Here is a 27615-nt window from a genome sequence, read left to right on the forward strand (position 1 = left end):
CGGAGCTTTCTGATCCCCTCTGGCTGCCAGGCCCCTTCTCTGGCTGGAGATGCCCCAGCAGCCGCTTCCGGGCTGGAAACGTCCCCAAGGGGAGCATCCTGACGGGCCCAAACTGGGCGCCGGCTCCTTGGAGTATATTCCCAGGGAGAAGATGCTACCCAGAATGCATGTGGGAGCAGGAGGGGAAGGAGGTTGGAGGGGGTCGGGGTGGGGGGATGGGAGGGTGTGTATAATTAGGAGGTTGTCTTGCTTCACTAAAAATACCTCCTGAGTCAGCCCCTCCATGACATCATGTGTCTGCTGCGGGCTGCGGTTCAGGCCCAGCCCCGTGCGGGTAAACAAGCATCTCCGGCGGCTGAAGCCCGGCCTCCGGTACATAAAGCACAGCCCTCGTCCGTGTTGGGACCTCGGGCCCCAGCTTGTCCCAGCTTGGCAGCCCTTGGCTGGGAGGCTGCCTCCCCTGCCCGGCCTCCGGGACTGCCTCCCCTGTTCCATCCCGGCCTCTGGGGCTGCCTCCCCGGCCCGGCCTCCAGGGCTGCCTCCCCTGCACCCTTATGCAACCTTTCTGTCTCCAGCCTCTCTCCTCAGCTTTGTCCTCCACAGTCACCAAAATGAACTTGTGCCAAAGTGTCTTCCCCACCCTCTCTGAAGAGCCTTCCCTGGCTCCTTGTTGCCTCTAGGACAAAATATGAGAAGCTTTAAGTCGACTCCAGCTTCCCAGCTGGGGGTCCCGCCCCCTCTCATCCTGAATCCCCCTGACTTCAGGACGAAGGTCACTGAGCTTCTCATGCTCCGGGCGCTCTCTGCCCCTTGCCCCCTGACCTGTGCTTTGTCTCAGTTTCCTCCTCTGTTGTGCAATGGCCGTAGCCGGCGGCCACAAGGTCAGCGCTTCATAAGCCTGTCGCGAGTCGTCCCATGATCTCTCCGAAGGAGACCCCGTGGGCAGAATGCCCGGCCTGGAAGGCAGGAGGGCTGTGCCAACCTTGCCAGGACACTGGGGTCTCTCTAGTGCATCGAGGACGATGAGATGGCCCAGAGCCTCCTGGACGCCTCATGGATCTCCACAGCCTGACAGTCCCCTCTGTGCACAGACATGGGAGAGGGTTCGAGGAAGGCCCTGCCCCCTGGGGTCTTTCAGGCTTGCTTGCATGCACGTGCACTGAGGAAGAGTTACCCATAAAACACTTTGGCAGGAAGTGAGCTTTCTTGGGGATCCACGGGGGGTTGCAGGGAGTGGGGGAGAGCAGCTTGAGGGCTCCAGAGGTTCCCAGGCTCACTTGGACCTGGGGGAAGCGGAAGAATGGAGCCAGGGGAGCCGGACAGCAGGGAGCCAAGAGTGGGGCTGCTCAGACCCAGCTGGGGGTGGGGTGAGGCTGAAGAAGCCCAAGAGAACCTTGCCCAAGCTGCAGAGGATGCTGGGCTGGTTCCTGAGGGAGCACCGCAGCTGTGCTCGAGTAAGGTCATTTCCCAGCTAGCCTGGAGCCCCCAAGGGGAGGAGATGGGTCCTGTAGGAAGCTGGGGGACTGGTCAGGGTCCCAGTGAGGAAAATCACTTGGAGGGAGGTGCTAGACGTCCCAGGTGCCTCGGGCCGGGGGCTTTTCCAGCGTTGCAGCCTGTTGGTCCATGTGGGCCAAGGAAGGTAGGGAGCTGGACTGAGTGTGATTATTTTGAATTCACGAATTAAAAAACCACTTATTAAGCAACTACTGTGTTCCCACCCCATGCAAAGAGAGAAAAGCAAGGCATCTGCCGTTTTCTCAAGAAACTTGCCTTCTGCTCGGGAGGCATAAGACATGAGTCCAGCTGCCACGCTAACGGGAGGCCCCAAAGGCCTATGGGAGAATGTGCAGTGTGAACAGCAAAGTCCCAGCTCCTTGGGCTTTCTCAGGAGGTCGGCTAACAGTGACGTGGTTCTCAGGCAGGGACATGGTGCAGGTGGGAAGGCAAGAAGACAGGGAAGGAAGCTGAGGTGACCCTCATCTCATTTAAGCCATCACCATCATCCTTACCCTGGTGAGGGAGCCCAGCAGACAGAACTCTGGACCCAAATTCAGGAAGACCTAAGTTCAAAAACTCTTGGCAAGCCATTTAAATGTTATCTGCCTCAGTTTCCTCGTCTGTAAAATGGGAATCATAATAGCCCTTACATCCCGAGATTATTGTAAAGATTAAATGAGATAATATTTGTGAGGTGCTTTGCAGACTTTAAAGTACGATGTAAAAGTTAGTTTTATTGTAACAATAATATCGGGGCAACTGGGTGGCCCAGTGGATAGAGCACCAGCCCTGAAGTCAGGAGGAGCTGAGTCCAAATCTGGTCTCAGACACTTAACACTTCCTGGATGTGTGACCCTGGGCAAGTCACTTAACCCCACCTGCCTTAGCAAGAAAAACAAACAAACAATATCTACTATAACAATGGACTATTAAACTATTAGAATAATGAAATTACACAATAGCTAGAATTGATGTCGTGTTTTCAGGTCTATCAACTGTTTCCATAATATCCTAATAACTCTTGGAGGTAGACTCTGTTATTCCTACTTTGCAGAAGAGACAGAAAGAGGGCAAGTTTTTGCTCTGGGAAGGGTCTGAGGCTGGATTTGGGCTCGGTGATTCCTTCCTGCCTTCACGTCCGGTGTTCTCTCCCTGTGCTGCCTCACTGGGGCCACCCTGGATGGGTTCTGAGCAGCCCCTGGCAGGGGAGAAGAAAATCCGGGAGACAAGGGGCAGAGCGGCCCCGCCTGGCTGACCCGCCTGGCTGACCCTTAAGAAATGGGAATTGTGAAGTTCAGGAAGACTTACCTGGACTGATACAAAACGAAGCAAGTAGAACGAAGTGAACAGTTTCTTTGTTGATTATAACAAAGAGCAACAAAGCAGTAAAAACCAAATGCTGAAATCACAGAGCTTGACCCTAAAAGGGAAGGATGGCGAGGAGCCTGACAGGAGCGCCAAGGATACTTGCCCATATATAAATGGGGGACTAGAGATGGAAATGTGGATGATCATTTACGGAAAGGTGAGCGCTAACATGGGAGGAATGCCGTCTCTAGTGTCTGATTAATCTGGCTTTGCCATTTAGATCAGAGCAAGACAGCACCCTCCGTGTGCCTCAGTTTCTTCCCCTGTAAAATGGGAGGGGGTCCTACTAAATGACTTAAAGACGCTACCTGTCTAGCACCCATGAGTCGGTGTGATTGCCAAGGCAGGGAGGGGCAAGGAGCCACTTATCCCCAGCTGCCCCAGGTGCACCTGGGCCTCCAGCTCGTGGTCAGGGACCAGGGTCATTAAAAGTCGAGAACTAGCTCCAGAGAAGTGAGCGATTGCTGATTCTGCCATTTTCGATGGGTTTTTGATTTTTTTTTTGTCCCGGCCAGAACATTGACATCGGGCTGACTCTGAGTTCTCAAACTTGCCGACCTCCACAAAGCCGGCTCCTGGGGGGGCCGGTGCTGAATCTGTCATCCCGGAAGCCAGGGGGGCTGTGATGGCAAATGTTTGGGCGTTAGAGAGACATTTGCACTTTCCTCTGTCACTCAGAGAGGGCAGCTTCAAACCCCTTCAGAAGATCAATTAGAAAGAAGGCTCTGGCCCAAGAGCTGCACTCCCTTGGTTCTCCTCAAGCCCTTCTCTCATTAATGGCTTTGCACCATCAGTCACTACCTGGCTGAAGGCCCTTATTAGTCACAGAGCAGGAACTGTCAACCCAAGGCAGCTTCAGAGCTGGGTCCTTCTTGGGCTCCAAATGGTGGGCACGATGCTGGCTAATACCCAGTGCTGTGGCAACCTGCCAAGGACCCTCACTACCAGCAGTCCCAATACGTCTGATTTCCTGGGCCGTGACAAGGCCAGCCTGCCTGAGGACAGCCTGGACAGCCTGTGCCCTGTGTGCCCACAGGAAGGGATGGGGAAAGGCTCATGGAGAGCAGGGAGGGTCAGGCTAGTTACTGACCGAGCCGCAGTAGGCGGCTTCTCCTAGAAAAGCCCCACCAGCGGTCCAAGAGCTGGATCCCCACAGACCATTATGGGCTGACTGTTTTTTGGCATTTTGTTTTTAAGAGTTCTTTTAAAAAAAAATCAGTTTTATTATCCATCTTTCCCTTCTTCAAATAAGTGGGAGGTTTGTGGTATGAAACTATGTATAATGTCAGAGTTGATTATGAGCATTGTTTTATTAGAAATATGTTCAAATTGGTATTAGACTATATAAGAAATATAGAAATATTAAAAAATATTTTTATTAGAAATAGATCTGTTATGCAAAAATTTTATTAGAAAAATGCTGAGAGGAAAGAAGAATGTTAGAAAGTGTAGATGACTTTTAAAAATTCATTTTGTTTTGTTTTTTATTTTTTATCTTTGCTGAGGCAATTGAGGGTCACACAGCCAGAAAGTGTTAAGTGTCTGAGGCCACATTTGAACTCAGGTCCTCCTGACTTCAGGGCTGCTGCTCTATCCACTGTACCAACTAGTTGACCCCCAAAAATAGTTAAAAAAAAAGTTTTATTGTTGTCCTTTATTTTTACCTAATGATCATTTCTGGATCTATGTAGCCATCACTCACCAGCCTGCCAAGGTTATATCTTTCTTTGTAATAAAGAGCAAATGGTTAAGTAAAAAAAGTCTGCTGCAAATGACTGTCTGTGACAGTGTAATCACCATTCTGCCCCTGTGGACCCTGCCTCAGTGTGCAGCAGAGGGAATCACGATTCCTTCTCCAGACCCTGTGCTCCTTCCTTCCCTCCCTCCCTCCTTTCCTTCCTTTCCTCCCTCCCTCCTTTCCTTCCTTCCTTCCTTCCTTCCTTCCTTCCTTCCTTCCTTCCTTCCTTCCTTCCTTCCTTCCTTCCTTCCTTCCTTCCTTCCTTCCTTCCTTCCTTCCTTCCCTCCTTCCCTCCTTCCCTCCTTCCCTCCTTCCCTCCTTCCCTCCTTCCCTCCTTCCCTCCTTCCTTCCTTCCTTCCTTCCTTCCTTCCTTCCCTCCCTATTTCCTCTTCCTCTGAGTAATTATTCTTGCCTTTTTTTCAGTCCAGCAGTGTTAGGGTTAGCTCTGAATTGTTAAACACAGATTAAGGACATTTAGCTAGGGGGATTAATGGGCAGCTCAAAAGAGACTAGGAAATCTGCATAAATTAGGAGGATTAGAGAAGAGGGGGTCTAGGAGGAGCTTTGAGTCAGAAATAAGAGCATATATGATGCTAAGCAATGAAGGTATAGGTCTCGTACTTATATAACAAAAAGAAATGGTCCCCAGTCCCTCAGTGAGCTTTTGTTAAGGGCTTCCTGGGATCCAATTCCTATTAAAGGACCAACTCCAGAGTTTATTGCTACATCCAGGGTGACCGAGTAGGAACAGGGAGAAGAGGACCTTGGGACCAGGAAGGGCTGGGGGCCTGGCCCAAGAAATAGTGTGCTATGGGGGAATGAATGACCTCCATCCTTATTCTGGGGACCTGGGTTCTGGGGCCAAATCTCTTCAATCTCAATACTTGTGTGGCCCTGGGCATGTTCCTTCTGGAACACCAGCTAGTGGCTGGAGTAGATTGATCCTAAGATTTCTTCTAGCTCAAAATTCACAAGACTCCGAGCCCGAGGGAGAGAGTGTCCCCAACTGGAAGTCTCCAAACCAATGCTGTAGGATGGGAGGGGGCAGGATTCAGCTTCAGAATGAACCGGAATATGTGTGCAGCCTGGGGGTTCAGAGCCTGGTCAGAAGCTTGCTGAAACCCCCCAGCAGACCCTGCGGCAGGAATCAGGGCCCTTGGCATCTGTCCCTGCTGACCCAGCCCCTCGCAGCCTTGCCCCTTTTTGGGAGCCAATGAGTCATTCTTGCCAGGAGAAAGCTTCCACCAGGCAGAGAGGGCTCGGTGGTCGGCCATCTCTGATTGTTTGCTGCTTCCTCCTCCACAGTGGGGCTCTTCATTTGTTCAGAGTTGGGACAGATGAGGCAGGAGTTTCCCCCATGATGCTAAGTGTGTGATTTCATCACAGGATGCTCAGGCAGTGGGGGCCTCAGTCACATGGAGACCCCCTACTCTGGTTAAGTGAGGAGGAAGACTGGGTGGTTCAGAAGGCTCCTCCCATGCCTGGGCTGGGACTGGAACCCAATCCCATGATGGCTGAACATAAGCTGGTGAAAATGACCCGGGGCAGGGACGGCAGACTCCTCCTGAGGACCCAAATCCCCATAGGGAAGATTTGAGCATTATGACTTAGCAGAAGGAAAGCTTAGGCTGCATTAAGAAAAGGAGATAATTGAACAAGGAGAAAGTCATTGTTCCATTGGATGTTGCCCTCCTCCAGCCATGTCCGCAGTAGGGCGAATGATGTTCATCTTCTCTGGGTGCCCCATTTTACGAAGAACATCGAGAAGCTGGAATACATCGACAAACTGGTGAGAGAATAGCAAATCGAGCATCTCTCCGTCCGAACATAAACAGCCTTAAAGAGAGCGACCTCCAGGATCTGCCAGGGAAGAGAGGGCATAGAGTTCATCTCTGTGGCTTCAGAAACTGGGAGCAGAATTTACAAAATGCAGAGAGGCAGATTGAGCCTTAGAGCGGAGAAAGCGTCCAATCCAAGGGCAGGAGTAGTAGTGGGTGGTTCGTTGTTGCAGACCTTTAAGCAAAGTCTTGTTGACCTCTTGTGTGGTGGAGAAAATCCTAGCTCCCGAGCAGGGAGGTTTGGACACTCGGGAGGGTGCTTCCCATTGTAAGATGGCCATCCCTGCTGTTTGGTGATGGCTGTTGTTGACTGGCTTGGAGCATGTACATTTTCCTCTCCAACATCTGTCACTTTCCCCTTTCTATCATTTTAGCCAATCTGGTGGGTAGGAAAGCACATCTCAAGTTTGTTGTAATTGGCATTTCTTTAATCAATAATGACGGGGAGCATTTTTATTTGACTACAGATTGTTTTGACTTTTTTTTTTTTTGCCTGTTCACATCCTTTGACCATTTATCAATTGGAATGACTTATATTCTGATATATTTGACAAAGTTCTTTATCTATTTTAGATATGAACCCTTTATCTGGCAAACTATAAATTTTTTTCATCACTTTGCTGCTTTCCTTTTAATATTCACCATATTTGCTTTCTACGTCCAAAATCTTTTAAATTTAATGTGATCGGCATTATCTATTTTATTCCTAATAATACTCTCTATCTCGTCTATTCATAAATTGTTCTCCTCTCTATAATTTGATAAATAACATTCCATGTTCCTCTAATTTTCTTGTGAAATCTCTCTGTCCGGGTCACATATCCATGTTCACCTTATCTTGGGAAATGGTGTGAGATATTGTTTCCATTTTCATTTAAGTCCTAATTGGACTCAAGTCTTTGCGTCTGGTGGCCAGGGCTCGACATCTTTCTCATTCTGCTTTCCTAGCTCCTTATGGCCAGCCTGGGGCACCCCAGGGCTACCAGTGGTTCCCTGCGTTGGGTCTTCAACACTACATAATCTTTTTTACTGAAGTTTTTTTTTTTATTTTCAGAGCATATGCAAGGATACATTTTCAACATTGCCCTTGGAAAATCTTGCAACATTGCCTGGTCTTGAGGAGCATCTTTCCTCCCCTTTAATGGCAGTCGTTGAGCACATGGACATCAGAATTCTGTGGCTTTTTAGGCCAAAATTGATGTCACCTTCTACGGTCTTTTCACTTCTTTCCTACCTTAGGAGGTAGAAGGACCTTTGTCATAAATCAAGAGATGGTGGCAATGGTGGTGGATGTTAGTACTGATTCATGAAGGTTTACAAATTGCTTTAGCTGTATAGGGATGTACAAGAACCCCAAATGCCATCCCCCAGCAGGCACAGGGGCTGGTATGATCCCCACTAGGCTCTTCTCCATCCTGCCTCCCATGACCCCTCCATTCCCAGCAGGCTCTTCTCCATCCTGTTGTCAGTGTGTAAAATTCAGGGTGACACGAAGGACAGCGATTCCTCTCCTGGGTCAAATGAATCTTTGTGAGAGTTTTTCCCTTCCATAAGTTTTCTGGTTTCTGGTCAAATCAGTTGTGAGCAAAGTACTCGTTCATCCTTGCGATCAAAGAGACGGTGATGTAATGTCTCCTGCGGAGCTACATCTCCCATCAGCGGAGGAAGAGTCGGAGGCGCTCAGCCGGATTGCGGCTCCTCCTTCGCCCCTTGGTGCCCTTGTTCCAGGCAGAGCTGAAGAAGTGACCTCTTGTTTGAGAATGTTCATGGGATCAGACAACAGCTGAGAGTCCCCAGTTCCCGACTTGTGCAGGAATCACAGTAGTAAAATAGATCAAAGGCCTGGGCCTGCCGGGAGCAAGACCCAAGTCCTGCCACCAGCCCCTGCTAGCGAGCGAGTCATTCCCCGTTTCTTTCTCCTTTCTGGAACGAGGTTCATGGTTCCTCCCTCCCCAGGTGTTAGTAGAGAAGGTACAGAAAGCCTTTCTGAGTGTTGAGGTGCCCAGGTAGTGCCCCTGCTCTGGTTCTTGATGCTGCAGCCCTTGTTCTTGCTGGGGGGGTGGGTGGGAGGGGTTAATTTCGGAATTGGAAAAGGCCTTCAGAGTCCCCGCCCCGAGCCATACTTGAAGGACCAGCTGCTCTGTCATTCCCATGAGCCTTTGCCTGGAGACTTGGGGGAGGGCCTCCGCCTTCGCTCTCCCCCTCAGCCCACTCTACTTTAGGTGAGGGCAGCTGGTGGGGCCACAGTGCACAGCGTCAGGGACCTTAGACAGTTCCCATCTGGGTGACCCTGGACAAGTCACTTAGCCCCATTTACCCCGGTTCCTCATCTCTAAAACGAGCTGGGCAAGGAAATGGCCAAGCCCTCTAGTGCCTCTGCCACAAAAGTCACAGACAGGTCCCACACAGAATCAGACAAGAGATAAATAAACACAAGGTGGCTCTGGCTTCCTGGGCCAGATTCCCAAATCTTGGCCCCAACAGCTTCTGTTCGTTGCTTCTGGTTGGGCCACTGGGTCAAGTGGAACCCACAGTTCTGTCTGGTTGGGGGCCGCTAGCCATTGGGCGTGGGCTCCACGAGCCTCCCGGGTCTTCAGGTTGGGCATCCAGCTCTGGGAGCAAGATGGGCCCGAGTCAGCGACGGAGGCCGGGCTGTGCTGGGACTGACTTCCTGGGGATTCTTCCCCGGGGCTGCTGGGAGGTGCTTTTTTTCATTAAATGAAGCGCCTGTAACCAGCCGGCCGGCGCCCTGAGCATCAGTGCCGCGTCAGGGCCGCATCAGCGGCTTCGTCCTGGTCCAGCTTTCTGGGGTCCTTGTCAGACCGAGCCGGGAACCAAGATGGGGATGTCCTCATTTACGGCTCCCCACGTTTGTTCCTCAGTCACCTCCCAGAGGGGAATGGGGAGGGGGCTGCCAAATGCACAGGCTCCGGGCAGGCCCTCGGCTCTCATGGCTCCCGAGTCTCCTTCCTGGGGTGTACCCGGCCCTTGGGCTTCCCAAGCCCAGCAGCCAAAACATTCCCTTTGGTCCTTGTAGCCGCCCTTTAAGGTGCCTGGAGGAACTGGGGGTTAGGAAGGCCTGGGTCCGAATGCAGCACGAGCACGACCCCGGGGAAATCCCAGTCTCTCGCTGTCCCTGGACAAGTTTTTAAGACCGAGGCAGCGTGATACAATATATAAAAATTAATAACTTAATAATTAATTTTGGACGTCAGAGGACGTGGATTCAAATTCTCCCTTTGACACACTTTACCGACGTGACTTTGGGCACTTCACTTCGCTTGCCCAAGACTGTTTCCTCAGCTATAAAATGAGTCGGTTCCCCGGAGCTGGAGATTTGGGATCTTAGGTCTGGGACAAATTGCGTTTTTGCATGGATGAGGTTAAAGGTCAGGGTGATGATAAGGATGATGAGCAGACGGAGCTAACGAGTCTGTTTCTTCCTCCCTCTTAGTGCTGAGCATCGGGGAAGGCGGCTTCTGGGAAGGCAGCACGCGGGGACACATCGGGTGGTTTCCTGCCGATTGTGTGGAGGAAGTCCAGTGCAAACCGAATGAGAGCAAACCAGGTAAGGCCCGTCCGTCCCTTATTCTCTGCCAGTGGGCACCGTGCTTGCCGTGCCCCCGGGGCCTGGATCTCCATCCTTGTCTGTGGATTCCTCCCCAGAATCCCACGCGGGCTTGCGACCGTGGCAGAAGCCGCACCTGAACTTTGCAGACCGTGCCAGCACCTGGGCTCACCTCCGTGTCTCTTTGCGGGCGCCACGGGTGGATTGGGGCCGGGCCGTGAGCTTTGTGACCGGGGGACTGGGCTCTTAACACGGCGTTTCCTTCAGGACCTATAGCTCAGATAAGCGTCAGCTGCCGCCTCCTACGTGTGCGTGAAAAGGACTTTCCTGGCGCCTTAGATACCCGGAGCCCAATTCTCTCCCTCTCGAACTGCTGCCCCAGAGTCCCCCAGATCTGCCAGTTATCAGTCAAAACAAGAGACCTCCCCCTTCCCCCCCGCCCGCCGTTGGTCACATAATGGATCGCAGCCTGGACGTGGGCCCAGGGAGATGGGGGCTTGAATCCGGCTTCGTGATCCTGGGCAAGTCACTCACTTAAGCTCTGCTTGCCTCAGTTTCCTGTGGCTGAACAAGGATAAAGCAGCGCAGATTATCCAGTTTTTAGCACTGTTCTCCTGCCCTTCTAACTTGGTTCAGCTGGTTCCTTTGTTGCCTCCCGTGTACGTTAGTGTGTCCTCCGGGCCATGTTCGGGGCCGGAACCAGACCTGTGTCCCTTGCTCTGATGGGGCTGAAGCCTCCCTCCCCCTCCCTCCCAGGGTCTGAGTTGGTGGGCGTTTGCTTGAATCCTACAACTTGGGTAGTAACTTGTGGGAGCTTCAAATCCTGGCTCCTCGTGGTTCAGAGGGAGAACAGAAACCCAGAGGTCCCACAGCAGATCCCGAGCCCTTCCCAGGCCCCCGCTGCCCCCTGGACCGAGCCCCGGGCTTTGTTTCGCTTTCAGTGAATCGCGTGGCGAGTACACAACATGGAAGTTTCATTCAGTAGAATCAGACTCCCAGGAAATGGGAACATCTCCTCATGGGATCCCCAGCTGTGTTAGAGTTTGGGGAGTTGCTTCTAAGGGACATGAGCCCCCCTGTTCTCCTCCTTCCTTCAGACTCCTGGAAAGAGTTCTCTGGCTCTTCCCTCCACTGTAGCCCATTGCGCTCTGACTGTGGTCTCTGCCTCTGGACTACAATCACTTTCACCACGATGGCCAAGGACTTCTGGGTCCCAGGCCTTACTCAGCCTCCCTGCCCTTTGGCCTCTCTATAGCTTTGTCACCTGTTAGCGTCCCACCCACTTCCCAGACTCTTTCACTGGACATCACTCATCTCGTGCCCGCAAGCGTGGGCGTGACCCAGAGCTCCCATGAGGCTTTCCTTGGTTGTGCGACTGAGCAGAACTTGTTCCTTTCCTTGGGGATCTGCGCTGTCCAGCCGGTTGGGGCAGAAACGGGGGCTTTGCAGAGTGGGTGGTTTAACATCTGCCCTCCAATGCCTCTTGTGCCCCTTTCCCCACTTGTCCCAGAAGCTGCTAAGTGGCCGCCATCCCCCTGGGGCAGAAGGAAGTAATCCATCCTGCTTTGGCTCTGCCCTGGGACTCAGTCATCCTAATTAGCGAGTGTGGGCAGAGTTCACCCACGCTGCTCTCTGGAGTTATGTAGGGGCCCCCGGCCACCATCTCCTCCCTCCTCCACTTTGTTCCTCTCCATCTGAGAACAAGGACAACCCCAAACCCCACTGTTGCTACTTCAAGGGCTCTGCCATTGACAGCCCCATCCCTCTGTTTACCCCCCAAAACTCTTCTCTCTGCACTCTGCCCCATTTGAGGACACCGACGTTCCCCTTTTGTACCAGCCTCCCCAGCAGCTGGGAGCCGGCTCGGCTCTGTCCCCAGGAGTTTACCATCTCTCCGTTCTCCTTTGCCGGCCCTAGTCTCGCTCCCTCTGCCTCATCCTGCCTTCGCCGGTGGCCGGTGGCCACGGCTGCCAAGCTGGATCCAAACAGAGCCCATTCTCTTCTCACTAAGCCCGCCCTCCCCTCCCAACCCGGCTCTGCCCTGGTGCCGCTGTCCGTGGAGGCCTGGGATTGGGGCGCTTCCTGCTCCTTCCTCCCGCCCCAGTCAGCTGTGCGCTTGTCCCAATCCAGCCTCCCTGGCCCCCTGCCCAGCTCGGACCCTCATTAGCTCCCACCAAGATGACACTAATAGACTCCTTGCTCTTCTCCTTGCCTCCATCTCTTCTTCCACTCAGTCCCCAGAGTCTCCCGGAGGGGCCGGGGCCCTCCCCTACTCTGAAGCCTCCCATGGCTCCCCAGGATTGTCCGACTCAGCAAGCTTTGAGGAGCTCCTGGTGCTGACTTTGCTGGGCACTGGCACGCCGAGCCATTTCCTTGCAGAGGAGACCAGATGTCTCCGCCTGGCATTTAGGGCCCCCACAGTCTGGCTGGGCTTACCTTTGCGGGCTGATTTCATGTTACTTCCCTTCACACACATTTCATCTTGCAGCCAAACTGGACGACTGTTCTGGAACCAAATTCTCTCTTCCTCCTCCATGTATTCACACCAGCCCTCCCCGGGGCTGGAAATCACCGGGTCCTCTGCTTCCCATCCACATGCTCCCTCCCACAGGAAGTTTTCCCGAGCCCCCCGAGCCCACCCGCAGAGCCTGGCGATCCCTTCTTGCTCAGATCATTTTCTCTTCCTCACTTGGCTGCCCCTGACAGCGTGGAAGGAAGAACTAGATCTTTCCGGTTCTGGATCCCCGGCGCTGGCCCATTCCCTTAATATTCCCGTAATAAGGGACTCTTGAATTGCAAGGACTTGATTTGGACTTTGCTGACTTGTGTTGCCATGAGGCCATTAGTTCTCAGGGACAGAAACTCCACCTAAAGATCATGAGAGTGACTGATGCCGGTCACAGGCCGGGGGGTTGGCGACCTGCCCCGCAGGGGCCCGGATGGACGGCAGGGACGGTGATGGCAGAGCCATTCTTCCTTCCCCCATCAAAGCTGTTGGTCTGACAAAAGGGGGTCCCTTTGGAGCTTCAGAATGGCTCTCGCCCGTTCCCCTGTGGCCAAAATGAGCACAGTGGGCATCGATACACAGCTCCCACTCACCAAATTAACATTGGTTACAAAATAGTAATTTAAGTATTATAAAATTACAACACAATTCACTTTTTTAAATTTGGAGTTTCAAATTCGATCTCCATGGGTCCTTAGACCACAGAGGACCCATGGATATAAAATATGAAACTCCAAGTTTCCCATTTAGAACACAGAGCAGGGAACGTCAGGGCTGGGAGGAACTTTAGAAGGTGAGCATCAAAGCCTGGAGGGACCTCGGACCGTAGAGCTGGGAGCAGCTTTCGAGATCCTCTCCAGCAAAGGTTTCTTGGGGCCTTCAGAACTCCCAAATGCAGCCTAATCCAAATTAAAATCAAAATGGGAAACATTTAACAAAAATGAACAAAAATACAATAAAACACAAATAACACAACATCTGCAAACTAAATCAGCGCACAGCTGTAGGAGCCTTTGGGTAGGGATCCCTGCTTCTACTGAGTCCGACAGCACTGATGTGGACCCCTCCTTCCATTCTTGAGCCAGGGAAACTGAGGCTGATGTCTCTGTGGCATTTTCTGGTGCAGCTTAACTTAAGCAGAGCAGTTATTTTGGGTAAAATCCTTTTGGCTCCCATTCCGAAGCCTGACTTAGAGGAACGCTTCCTGCCTTTCGCCAGCAGTTTGTTTGGGGGCTGGGACTTTGTCATTTTCTTGGCACGTTCACGGGCGCGATTTTGGGGGTGGGTGTCGGGCTGCGGATTTAGCACGGATGGATCAGAGCTCTAGGGACCTCCCAGGCTGTTGGTCTCGAATTCACATTGGAAAAAGAAGGGTGTGGCCAGGGCAGGTTAAAGGGCTTGTCCGAGCTCACACAGCTAACAAGTTGTCCAGGAGATGTTAGGCTTTTTTTTTTTTTTAATTGTGAACCTGCCAGTCATTAACAGAGACAAACATCTGTTAGGAGGGAGCGATGGGGACGGTAGGAAAAGAGTTAATGTAAATACAAGGGTCTCGATCTCCAGCAGGAGGTAAAAAGTCAGACTCAAATCCAGTATTACTCTGACATGAGAAGAGCTGGCAGGGAGAGAACTGGGCTGGGAAGCAGAAAGGGTGACCTGGAATCCCTGCCCTTTTCTGCTGCCTCATTGGAGCAGAACCCCCTCTCAGGAGCAGAATTCCCTCTTAGGCTCAGGACCCCCTCTTTGGAACAGAACCCCTCCTTGGATCAGAACCGCCTGTTTGTAAGCAGCATCTCTCAGAGGAATGCTCTCAAGAGAGGCCATCTCAGGAGCAGCACTGCCCGCTCTCCTCCCCTGAGTGGAGCTCGCTCGCTCTTGTCTGCCTGGGAGAGGAGCCTGCATTTTCAGAGGCAGATGGGGAGCTTCACAGGGACAGAACGGTCTTCGGGCTGGGGCCGCAGCTGTCAAGGCTGTTGCTCTAAGTGACGCAAAGGGCAAAGGAGCACATTTTTCTAAAAAAGGGCAACTGAATTATGGTCACCATTACCCTTTATGACTGAAAATGGGGCTAAGACATTCTTGTGGAATACTCTTCCCTGCTTGGTTTAATTTACGTCTTTCTCTCTCTCTCTCTCTCTCTCTCTCTCTCTCTCTCTCTCTCTCTCTGTTTCTACTTCCCTCTTTCCTTTCCTCCTTCTGTCTCAGTCTTCCTCTTTCTCTGTTTGTCTTTGCCTCTGTGTGTCTCTATTTCTCTCTCTCTCTCTCTCTCTCTCTCTCTTTATGTCCCTTGGGCCTCCTCCTCAGCTCTCTTAGAGATTTTTCTTTTTCTTTTTTTGCTTCATTATTTTATATTTAGATCATATTTTATTTTTTTACCAATTACATGTAAAAACAATTTTAACATTTTTTTTGAAATTTTGAGTTTAAATTTCGGTGTTTCCCTACTCCCTCCTCTCCCTGAGACAGTAAGCAATATGATATAGGTTATACATGTGCAATCATGTAAAACATTTCCAGATTAGTCATTTTATGGAAGAGAACTCAAAACAAAAGAAAAAATGAAAGAGGGAAAGAAAGAGAAAATCGTCTGCTTGGCTCTGCATTCAGAGCCTCCCGTTCTTTCTGTGGGGTGGACGGCCCTTTTCGTCCTGAGTCCTTTGGCTTTGTCTCGGATCGGCGATAGCGGAGAACAGTCACGCCCTTCCCGGTTGGTCATTGTTACAGCGCTGCTGTTACTGGGTACAGTGTTCCCCTGGCTCTGCCCAGTTCACTCTGCATCAGTTCATGCAAGTCTTTTGAGGTTTTTTAATGAAACTCTTCCTCTCTCTCCTCCTTTTCCTCCACATTTAGTTTTATGAGTTGGTTCTGGGTTCCCCCAGGGATAGATTTCCATCAAGGAGAAGCTTTCCTGGGCTCCTGGGGGGGGAAGGGGGAAACAATCCCAAGGTCCCCAGGACTGGGGGCTCTCCAGGCCAATGCCAAGGCAGACAACCTCTTGCTTCTTGCTCCCAAGGCCAGGGCTTTCCCCAGTTTAACTGCATCTAAATCTAGGTTGCCTGTCTGATGGGGATGAGAGCACCCACATAGTTCAATATTCTTCCTCAGGAAGGATTAGTGTGGAGACAGCAGGTAGTCAGGAGGACCCAAATTCAAATCTGGGCTGAGACACGAGGCCCTGGCTAAAGCCACATGACCCTGTAAGTCACTTAACCTCAATTGATAAATAATAAAAAGGGCACTCAGGGAGTGGTGGAATCATGAAAAGAGTGAGCAGTTGAGCAGCAGAGCTGGGGACGTGGGTGTTTTTTAATGAAACACCTGGAGATTCTTTTTTTCTTTTTTTTATTAAAACTTTTTATTTTTCAAAACACATACATGGACAATTCTTTAACGTGAGCCCTTGCAAAACCTTGTGTTCCAATTTCCCCCCCTTCCCCCACACCTCTTCTAGATAGCAAGTAGTCCAACACATGTTAAACATGGTAGAAATATATGTTACATCCAATATATGTATACATATTTATATAGCTATCTTGCTGCACAAGAAAAATTGGATTAAGAAAAGAAAAAAAAACCTGAGGAAAAAAGCAAAATGCAAGCAAACAACAACAGAACGAGTGAGAATCCTATGTTGTATTCCACACTCAGTTCCCACAGTCCTCTCTCTGGGTGCTGATGGCTCTCTTCATTACTGAATAATTGGAACTGATTTGGATCATCTCATTGTTGAAGAGCCATGTCCATTAGACTTGATCATCATATAGTCTTGTTGTTGAAGTATCTAATGATCTCCTGGTCCCGCTCATTTGACTTGGCATAAGTTCCTGTAAGTCTCCCCAAGCCTCTCTGAAATCATTCTGCAGGTAGTTTCTTACAGAACAATAATATTCCATAACATTCATATACCACAATTTATTCAGCTATTCTCCAACTGATGGGCATCCCCTTACTTTCCAGTTTCTTGCCTCTACAAAAAAGGCTGCCATAAACATTTTTGCACATACAGGTCCCTTTCCCTTTAGTATCTCTTTGGGGTATAAGCCCAGTAGAAACACTGCTGGATCAAAGGGTATGCACAGTCTGATAACTTTTTGAGCATAGTTCCAAATCGCTCTCCAGAATGGCTGGATGTATTCACAATTCCACCAACAATGTATCAGTGTCCCAATTTTCCCACATTTCCAACATTTATCATCATCTTTTCCTATCATCTTAGCCAATCTGAGAGGTGTATTGTGGTACCTTAGAGTTGTCTTAATTTGCATTCTCTAATCAATAGTGATTTGGAGCACCTTTTCATATGACTAGAGATTATTTCAATTTCTTCATCTGAAAATTGTCTGTTCATATCCTTTGACCTTTTATCAATTGGAGAATGTTTGAATTATTATAAATTTGAATCAATTCTCTGTGTATTTTAGAAATGAGGTCTTTATCAGAACACTTAAATGTAAAAATGTTTTCCCAATTCATTGCTTCCCTTCTAATCTTATCTGTATTAGTTTTGTTTGTCCAAAAACTTTTACCTTAATATAATCAAAATTATCTATTTTATGATCAGTAGCAATCTCTAGTTCTTCTTTGGTCACAAATTCCTTCCTCCTCCACAAATCTGAGAGGTAAATGATCCTATGTTCTTCTAATTTGTATATAATATTCTTTATGTCTAGATCATGAACCCATTTCGACCTTATCTTGGTATATGATGTTAGGTGTGGGTCAATACCTAGTTTATGTCCTACTAGTTTCCAATTTTCCCAGCAGTTTTTGTCAAATAATGAATTCTTATCCCAAAAGCTGGGACCTTTGGGTTTGTCAAATACTAGATTGTTATAGTCATTGGCTATTTTGTTCTGTGAACCTAACCTGGTCCATTGATCAACTAGTCTATTTCTTAGCCAGTATGAAATGGTTTTGATGACCTCTGCTTTATAATATAGTTTTAAATCTGATACAGCCAGCCTACCTTCATTTGATTTTCTCTTCATTAATTCCTTTGAAATTCTTGACCTTTTGTTCTTCTAGATGAATTTTGTTGTCATTTTTTCTAGGTCAGTGAAATAGTTTCTTGGGAGTTTGGTATAGCCCTAAATAAATAGATTAGTTTAGGGAGTATTGTCATCTTTATTGTATTTGTTCGACCTATCCAAGAGTAGTTGATATTTTTCCAATAGCTTAGATCTGACTTTATTTATGTGGAAAGTGTTTTGTAGTTTTGCTCATATAGTTCCTGCCTTTCTCTTGGCAGATAGATTCCCAAATATTTTATACTACACTTATTTTAAATGGAATTTCTCTTTGTATATCTTGCTGTTGGATTTATTGGTGATATATAAAAATACTGAGAATTTGTGTGGATTTATTTTGTATCCTGCAGCTTTGCTAAAGTGTGGATTGTTTCTAATAAATTTTTAGTTGATTCTCTAGGGTTTTCTAAGTATACCATCATATCATCTGCAAAGAGTGATAATTTAGTTCTCTGATGACTGACTCTAATTCCTTTAATCTCTATTTCTTCTCTTATTGCCAAGGCTAGCATTTCTAATACAATATTGAATAGTAATGGTGATAGTGGGCAACTTTGTTTCACCCCTGATATTATTGAGAACACACCTGGGGCTTCTTGACTGTGAATTTTGCATTTACTCCAATTTTCCTTGGGCCTTTTCTGAATGTGGTCAGTCCTATGAGAGATCCAGAAGCAGGGAGGGTCAGGTCCCTGCCATCAGGGACTTGGGGTCCAGTTAGGGAGGATGAGGCACAACCATGGGCACAGAGGAAAAGAGAAGGGCACAAGAGGAACTCCAACTGCTCTGAAGATGGATGTGGGAGAAGCCATTTCTGGTGGGTCAGAACTTGAAGAACTAAACTGATGCAGAAGGGGACGTGGGGAAGGGGACATGGTGGGGGGTATTCTGGACACGGTCAGTGCAGTCCTTTTTTTTGCTTGCCTCTGCATATAGGCAGCAAGTTCTTCCCGTTCTTCCCCTGGTTTGGCAGCAAGACAGAATCAATTTTGATTAATTAAAAACATTAAATTTATTTTCATTTCAAGATGAAACTATAAAACAGATATAGCATTCATTTATCCAATAAGCATTTATTAAGATTTTACTACATGTGAGGTGCTGCTGTAGACCCCGGGAATACAGAAATCCCATAGGATACTGCTGTCCAGTAGCCCCCCCCCCCCCACGTGCTGCTTAATGGTCTTCCATGTGCCAGCACCTTCCCTGTCCTCAAGGAGCTTCCAGTCTAAGGGTGGGAGCATCATCTACAGAAGGACCTCCCTAAAGATGCAGGCAGGGTAAACAGAGGCTTTCTCCAAGGGTGGGAACTGGGGGCGTGAGGGAAGGCAGGAGGTGGGGTAGATTTCTCACACTCACAAAAAGCTTTTAGATGAGACTTTAGGAGAGCAAGGTCAGTATATGGAAGAGAAAAAGGAAAGTGTTTTGGAGATAGAGACAGATGAAAAAGCGTCATGTGCATGGCATAAGAACTTCAAGGAAGGAAGAGGGAAAAGAAGGAAGAAATGGGTGGAGGCAAAGAGGGAGGGAGGGAAGGAGGAAGGAGAGGAAGTAAGAAAGGAAGGGAGGAAAGAAGGAATAAAGGGAAGGAAGAAGGAAAGAGGAAGGGAGGGAGGAAAGAAGGAATGAAGGGAAGGAAGAGGGAAGGAGGAAAGGGAGGAAATAAAAGAAAGGGAGGAGGAAAGAAGGAATGAAGGGAGGGAAGAAAGAAGGAGGAAGGGAGGGAATGAGGAAAGGAAAAGAGGGGAGGAAAGAAGGCTTTAAAAATTAAGCCAAAGATTTATAGTTGATCCTGAAGGCCATAGAGTCTGATGGTGTTTGTAGAGTAGAGATGTGACACGGTCAGAACTCTCTGGCTGGTGAGGGCAGGAGAGCTCCGGGCAGGAAGGCCCATTGGCAGACTAGTGCAAACCCTGAGCGAGAAGCGATGGGCCCTCTGCCAAGCTGTGAATAGGGAGAAGGAGTTGTGTGTCTGGGGTTGTGGGGACCCTGCCTGTTACGGACCCCAGCTTGGGTCTGCTGCTAGTCAGCAGGGTATGGGGCCTGGGCCTGGAGGTGCCCGTGCAGAGAACATGGGTCAGTCAAGGCAAAGCTGCCTGCAGGGACCCGGGGTCTCAGTGGGCTTCCAGTCACGCCTTGTTCTCTTCTCTCTCACCACATGGGCAGGAGGCTGCCCTAGCCCAAGCCGTGTCGGACATTAATAGGGCACGGGGGCGCAGGGCTGCCGGAGGAGAGCCACCTCCCACTGGGGATGAGGCGCCCGTGGGGAGGGAGACGTTGTGCCTTAGATGCCGCGGAGGGACCCTGGCCTTTCCTCTGACCTCCCAGAGCAGCGCCTCCTGTGCCATTTCAACCAATTGTTAGCGGCTGTCAGCACTGCCTCTGTTCAGAGTCCGGCTCCTGTGCCCTCAGCGATCATCGATCCCCCGGTCTGAGAGCTGGGCCCCCCTGGTGCCCCGTTGGGCTCAGAGAAGCCAGGATGGGTGCCGTGGTCACTGGAGGCTCAGTGTTTCTCGCCTGCTGAGTTCTGGGCCAATATGCTGGGAAACTCCCGATTTCTGTCAGAAACGGAGCGAGCGTCCGTTTCTACAAAGTGCAGCAATAACTGGAGTGAGAGAAGGACTTTGCAGCCATTGTTACATAACGGGAGATAATAACAGCGGCTGCACAAATCTCTGCTCTGATGTCCTGTCCAAAACGGCGTCCTGATCTCCTCCGGGAGATTAGTTCTGCTTGGGCCCGAAGGATCAAGATAAGAACGATGGGTCTGGGGAAGGGCGAGCGGAGGGAGGCCCCGCGGGGCTGCTGGTGATGCAGACTTAGATTTGATGTGAAAAAGATGAATAGTTCACACTGTCCCCAAAATGAATCGCCCGGGAAGGTAGTAAGTTCCCATCAGCGCGGGTCTAGCAAACACTAGATGTCCCTTGCAAGGTCATTTGTAAGGAGGACCCACTTTCAGATACAGACGGCTTGGCTTAGGGGCTGGCGCTCTGGGAAGCTAGATGACTTGGAAGGACTTTTCCAGTTCACAATCAGGCTTTGTGCCTTTCTGGGTTTTTTTCTGTTTCCTTCCTCACACCACTCCCCATCCATGTCTCTCAGGATCTGTTTTTTTTTTTTTTAACTTTTATCTATGATTTTTGAATTCTGCTTCATAAATGGGGTCAGGAAAACAGGCAGAAACTCTCTTTTTATGAAGAACTTTAAGGATGGACAAGAATGAACTGACTTCCAGAAGCACCCGTCCTGTACCAGGCCATGGGCCGCCGGTCTGCCGGGTGGGTGGGCTCCCCTGGGGAAAAGCCTTTACTCTGGAAAAGACAGATTGTTAGTAGTGTGTGTGTGTGTGTGTGTGTGTGACAGAGACAGAGAGAGAGAGAGAGAGAGAGAGAGAGAGAGAGAGAGAGAGAGAACACGAGAATTGAAATCTTGGCACAAATTGGGAAAGTTTTCTAGCTTCCTTGTGGTCAACAGCCACAGTGACATTATTGTGAGTCCCAGGAGTCAGATGACCTGTTGGTTCTGAGCAAGGTGCCAGCCTCTGCATGGGGAGCTCTGCTGCGGACCACGGCCTCCAAGTCTTGCCTTTTGAAGGTATTTTTCTTTTCTCCCCTTGGTTGCTAAAATGGGGGGCAGTCAAGCCTTCTAACCTGTCTCCTCTGGGGTCAGCAGCCTTTCTGCTCTGAATAGTTGACTAGGGTCTGTTGTGCCAGCCTTTACCACAAAAAAGTGTCACCTAAGAAATGGGAACTTATTTCTTGTTCCTTCCTTGCTGGCTTCCTTCCCTTCCTCCCTCCCTCCCCCCCTTCCTCCTTTCCTTCCTCCCTCCCTTTCCTCCTTCCCTCCCTCCCTGCCTCCCTCCTTTCCTTCTTTTCTTCCTCCCTCATTCCCTCCCTCCTTTTCTCCCTCCTTCCCTCCCTCCCTCATAGTAAGGGAAGTGCTGGTGGAACAACGAGAGCTCCAGGTCGTGGCTGCAGGTTCACGACGGCTCTTGCCTCTCAGCTGCCCCAAAGAGAGGGAGCGAGCATATCATTCTCTTCATTTCGTGGCTCTGTGAGTTGGATCATCTCAGGATGCTGGGGTTGGGAGGACCCAGGAAACTGGAATCTGTGTCTGTGTCTCCGAATCGGTCTTTGTCTTGTGGCCAAGTGGAGCAAAAAGGGCAGAGATGAGGTGTGTGCATTCAGGTGTGTGTGTGAGAGAGACAGATGGACAGCCAGACAGACAGGCCATAGCCCCCATCCCCCACCCCTCCTAAGCCTCCCCCGAGCTCAGCGTTCACAGGGGGAACGTTCCCAGTTCAGTTTCTCAAACACTCCTTCTCCTCAAGTGCTCCCTGGGCACTCGTGTTGTAAAGACACAGACACACGCGGTTCTCTTGCCTATGATTGTGGCGTATAAGCTTGAGGTCATGTCAGCTCCCTGGCCGTGGCACCTTCCATGTCCCTTGGACACGTCCCTGGCTGAGCTGGTACTTCAGATGTGGCCTGAGCCACACCAGAGCCGTAAAGGGTCCAGACTGATCCCGGCGTGCTCTTAACTCCTGGTGAACCTGGAGGACACTGCAGCCCCCAGATCTTTTTCAGACAACTTGCTTTCCAGCCATGCTTCCATAGCTAGGGACTGGTTCTGTGGGTCAGCTCCTCAGATTTGTGCATGAGATCTCGCATTGGTTCCTGTCGTATGACCTCCTAACTCAGCCCAGTATTCTCAGCTATCCACGGCTCTGGAAAACTCTGTTTTCCATCTTCCAGTCAGTTTGTGGTCACCCTGCCGCCCCACCCCAGCTTAGGGTCATCCGCCAATTGGATTTGTTGCAACCGTCCTTTTAACCAGGTGAAAAGTGGAGAAGGGCAGAGGGACTTTGATGGTCCTTCGGTTAGTCCCAGAATCCCCCAGTGGTGCTATCACTGAGCTCCCAGCTTTCCATGTTATCTCCAGGAAGAGCATGTGGGGCTGTGCCCCATGTTTGTGCCTGGAACTATCCCTGAGGGGCCGTGCCCAGTGTTTGTGTCCAGGTCCAGACCTGAGGGCCGTGCCCGGTGTTTGTGCCTGGAACTATCCCTGAGGGGCCGTGTCTGGTGTTTGTGCCCAGGTCTAACTCAGTTCTCCCCACAGCATTCTCCCGATCTAGCCGGCACACACACTCCCATCAGAATAGGAAACATAGGGCTCCATTGTCGATGGAGTCTAAAGACCCGGCTTCAGACCTCACCCCAGGGACTTACTAGCTGTACAATCACGGGGATCACCCAACAGAACGTAGTAAAACTGTGGTGGTGATATTGGACTCCTCATTTTAGTCACAAGCTCACCCAGAACAATATGGTAAAACTTAGCATTATTCTATCTGCCTTACTAGCCTAGAGAGAAAATTATCCACCTGCCTGCTTCCCTCCTCCCCATTCCCTCAGGTGGGACTCACCATCAAAATAATTAGAGGAAACATTTACAGAAATCCTGCCGAGGGAAATCGTGATACGTTCAAGTACAGTCACATTTTCGAAACCCCATTTCTTCCTGGAACAATCCCCGCAAGGATTCCAAAGGGTCTCCTTCCTGCCATCAATTCCATCTTTTTTCCTGAATGGAGCATGGGGGATCTTTATATACTTTTCTTCTGTTTCTCTAGGAAATCCTTAAGATCTTTTGTTCATCATCCAAGCCCTTTTAAGGAAACAGGTTTGAGAAGAGCTTTTAGATTAGTGGTGACAGCCTCTCCATCTTCTGTCAGGGTCTTTGAGACTGGAACAGAGCCTTCTAATGTGCCCATTTTACAGATGAGAAAAAACAGAAGGTTTCAGAATTTGATTTGCTAGCTTGTAACTAGATTGTAGCCTGAAGCCCTTGATCTTCAGGTCTGGCTTTTTCCCCAAGAAAAGACAGGATGGCGTAAGAGAACAGTCATTGACTTCAAAGGAGGGAGATCGGGTATTCACGCCTGCATTTTCTACTCTCTTCATGGTCTTTAGGTATCAGCTGGATGCCCACATGCTGGGCATCTTGTTGCCAACCTGGGTTGGCAGAGTGGGTCTCCGCGGCCCTTTCGAAACCTGAGATTTGGTGACTGTAATCTGGCCCTTATTAGCTGTGTGCTCTTGGGCAAAATCACTAACTATTCTGTGCCCCGATTTCTCAGGTAGAAGACGGGGATAATAATCCTCATGTTGCTTTAGGTTTTATTAAAATGGGAGCTGGGATGATGGCAAATGCACTTCTCCGAGTGGAGGTAAATAAAAAGATGCATAAAGGTTGGCGTGCTATTTAAAAGTCGATTGCATTATATTATCTTAATGCGAGGATTTCTCACTATTCTCGGCAATAAGGGTGCGGGCTCATTGGCTGGAGGAGACCCCACGAGGTTCATGGTAGCTGCAGGGGCTCTGGAGGGTAATGTCCCTTTCTGACTTACAAAGCCGGGGATGATTTTCCAGCCGGATGCTCCCTTTTTGAAGAAGAGAATTTGTTTTTTGCTTTTTATTTATTTCTTTTTTTTTTTTTTGGAAGTGAGTTTTTTTTTTAAATGACACTTTGGATTCTTTGTTGCTGGGACCCCCCCCCCCCCCCCCCCCCCCCCCCAGGAGGGGAGAGCTTCCTTGTGGATGCAAAGGCCGGATTTCACAAAGACTTGTGTTTTTTAAGGGCTCTTCCTCCTTCCAAAATGTCTCAGCATCCCCCTGGACCCACTTGGTGAGAAACGGGCTTTCTCATTCTGAGAGCGGAGTCCAGGCTGCCACGTCAGGCCCGAGAACGTCCCCAGTCCCAAGCTCTTGCCTTCTGCACCGGAGCGTCGGACTCAGTTTTAGTCTTGCTTTTGCCTCATAATTGCCCGGCACTCTGAGAGCCTGTGAATTATATTGTGTCATTCAACTCCAGCTGTTTCTAAAAACCTCTCTGAACAGCGCAGCGCTTCCAAGCGTTCATTCCAGCTACAGCCGGCCTCATGCTCCGTGGAAGATGGTCGAGGACCGTTGGGGTTTTCTTGCCGGGGTCCTGGGACCATTTCCTTCTCCAGCTCATTTTCCAGATGAGGAAACTGAGGCAGAAGTGACTTGCCCAGGGTCATGTAGCCAACTTCAGTGTTTGAGGTTAGTTTTAAACTCGGGAAGATGAATCTTCCCATCCCGAGCCCAGCGTCCTATCCCACTGCTCACGGAGGGGTCGTGAAGTCCAACCCCCCTCCCCATTTCACAGATTAGGGAACTGAGTCAGGGCAAAGTGACTTTGGGGCTGGGCCTGCTGGGCCTCCTCGGGAGTCCTCCCACCCCTACAGGGCCCTCCTCGGAGACCAGGGCATCCCCGGGGCCAGCTCCGACCAGCCCAAGGGGCAGGAACCGCTTCAGAGAGCAGCCCCAGGATCCCAGCTGGCCTGCGGGAAAACCAGGAAAGTAGCTTCATGGCGGCAGCTCAGAGCTGGACGAAGAAAGGAGAGAACCCCTGCGGGTGGTCAGGGAGGCGGCCGCCATGTCTGTCTGGGCGCTGGCGCCTCTTCCTCCCTGCTGGCCCCCGGGGCCTCCCTTGCCTCCCCCCATAGAAGATTCAGCCTCTCATTGTCTCTGCAGCCTGCATCTGGATGCTCGCCCTGACAGAACGGGCACAATGGCTTTTTAAATAGCTAATTATTCTTTTAATGAGAGTAACAAAGCCGAGACAGATTTGGAATTAAATACTGCTTAAAAAAATCCAGCAGGCAGCCTATGCTTTTAAAAATCCCTCCTTGCGTGGGGGGCCGAGTGTTGGAGCGCAAACGGGGCCACTAGGATTAGGGGCTGGAGCCTGGTTGCTGGGGGATGGGAAGACCCACAGGCGGCCCCTGGCGGCCAGGAAGAGCCTTTCTGGAAAGGCTGCCCAGGAGTGGGCCCCCCCCCCCCCCGGGAGTTCTGGGGGCACTGGGAGCAAAGGTGCCATTGCCCTGTAGTGGAAAATGGGCGACTTCCCGGGTTCCAGCAGGAGCTGACACGGGGTGGGGGGGGGGGGCAAAGCTGTTTGAGCCAAAGGCAGAGAGCCCCGAGGGAGCTGGGGGAGGGGGCTGCCAACAGCCTGAGGGAGCTGGGGGAGGGGGCTGCCAGGCCCTGGGACGAGCTTCCCAGCTGAGCTGCAGGCCTGGCGGGAGGAGCTGCCCGTATTCTCTCCCCTTCTCCCCTCCTTCCGCCCCAGAACCAAGGCTGTCTTCTTGGCCAGCGCCCTCGGGAGCCCGCCTCGGCCTCTCTGCTTCCGCTTCTAACGGGCTCCTAATGCCGGCTTCCCAGTGCCGGGTCTGCTCTCACACCCGGCCTTCCATGGTCTTTGCTCGGAGGGTCCCTTCCACGGCTGATGGTCCGCGGTTCTGTTCCGGGTCTTTTTCTGGTTCCGTTGTGATGCCGGAGAAATTGAGGCAGGATAGAGATCAGAGAGTTTTAAATGTTCTATTTAAGGGGCAGAGACTGTGCTGGGACCGGAGGGATCGTGGTTTGGTCCCGTGTCTCCAGGACTCCGGCAGGGAAGGTGAGCTCGCACTGACACACAGCGCAGGTGGCTCCGAGCCGCAGGGACAGACTGAGGCAGGGCGGAGTCAGCACTGAGAGCCGACCATCAGTCTGGTTGGGGGGCGCACCGTGCATTCTGATGGTTTAGGAGGAGTTGGGAGCCAGGAAGTCCGAGCTCCCCCCTATCTTGAGTTTACACATTTCCAATTTATAGCTTCAGAGCGAGTGGCCCTAAACTATATCAGTCCTAATGATCAGGAGGAGGCTGGCAACCAGGGAAACTGAGGCAGGACCATGTAGGGAAACTGAGGCAGGACACGTAAAGGGAAGTGTGGCACAACCCCGGGGCAGGCCTTGTTTCCGGGTCTGTGACAGCCTGTCCTATGACCATTTTCCCCCCTCCGGTTCTATCGGGTCTTTTGTTTCCGGTCAGTCACTTCCCCCATCTCTATCTCAGTGGCTGCTCCAGTGCTGCTCTTTCCCCCCTGCAAGCAGAGGCTGTAATCCTTAGCTCCTCCAGAACGTTCTGAGTTCCCAGCAGCCCTTGCCCTGGGGTCCCGTAAGGTGCTAAGGGGATAGAGAATTAATGTGGATTCCTGGGGGCTCCGAGAACTTTTGGCTGCTCGGGCATTTTTGCTCTAAAAGGTAAATATGAGGTTATCCTGCGTCCAAGCCGCTTCCCCGCCCCAGTTTTGCTGTATGGAAAGAGGCGCAATTTCTTCTTGTTTGATGCAATAAAGAAAAGGGCCAGAATCCCTGGTTTCTGCAGGAAATGCAAAGCGAAGGCTCCTCCCGCCCCTGCAGGGGCCTTCCCAGGCTTTGGCCCCAGGAACTGCCAGGGCCCGTGTAAAAGGCCCAGGAGGGGCCGGGCCCGGGTGCTCTGGGGCCCCAGGTCCTGCCCAGGCGGCTGCTGCCCCCCTCCTGGGGAGAGCTGTGCCGGGGGGAGGGGGAGGTGCCGGCTCCTCTGCCCGCTGCTCCAGAGACCTGCCTGGGCGCAGGGTCCCGGCCTGGGGGCCCACACGGCCCCGGTGCCCAGGGAGGAGGGGAGGCCGCCTTCTCTCCTCAGGCCTTCTCTCCAGACCGATCCACCACCAATGCCCGGGCACCGGCGACCCCTGCTGGCAGCAGCGCGCCATGGCTTCCCGGGATGGTGAAGGCACTGAGATGTAGAACACAGGGAGGGGCAAGGCCCGGAGAGTGAGTGTGTGTGTGTGTGTGTGTGTGTGTGTGTGTGTGTGTGTGTGCACGTGTGTGCGCGGCTGGGGCGATTCAGGCTGGTCCCGGGCACAGCCCCCGCTGCCCCCTCAGATTGGGGCGGTCCTAGCGCGAGCTGGAGCCGGTCACTGAGCTTTCCCTCAGGGGCTCCCTGCCCCCAGCCAGGCCCTGCCCGCCCTCCCTCCCTGCTGCGATGGGCACAACGAGAACGCTGAGGGAGAGACCCGGGAGCCCGCATCTGTGGGGGAGACCTGCAGGCCGGGGTCTCTGGGGGGAGCCCGGCCCTGAGGGTTGGGGGCAGGGCCCCGCCTCATTTCTCCCTCCCTCCCCCTCCCTTATTTCAGATGGAGGGGCCCGTTCTGCGGGCTGACCCCCAGGGACCCCAGGATG

The 27615-nt window shown here is 51.1% G+C and overlaps 1 protein-coding gene across 1 annotated transcript in view; it reads left to right on the forward strand.

Annotated features, from left to right (window-relative positions):
• Positions 1-27615, forward strand: part of SHANK2 (SH3 and multiple ankyrin repeat domains 2) — a 539915-nt gene that overhangs the window by 217246 nt on the left and 295054 nt on the right. The window contains exon 13 of the mRNA XM_031943606.1: positions 9896-10009. Within this exon, the coding sequence (XP_031799466.1) occupies positions 9896-10009 (114 nt within the window). The remainder of the gene's footprint in view (positions 1-9895; positions 10010-27615) is intronic.

Source organism: Sarcophilus harrisii, chromosome 6 (genome assembly GCF_902635505.1).
Source record: "Sarcophilus harrisii chromosome 6, mSarHar1.11, whole genome shotgun sequence".
Classification (NCBI taxonomy): domain Eukaryota; kingdom Metazoa; phylum Chordata; class Mammalia; order Dasyuromorphia; family Dasyuridae; genus Sarcophilus; species Sarcophilus harrisii.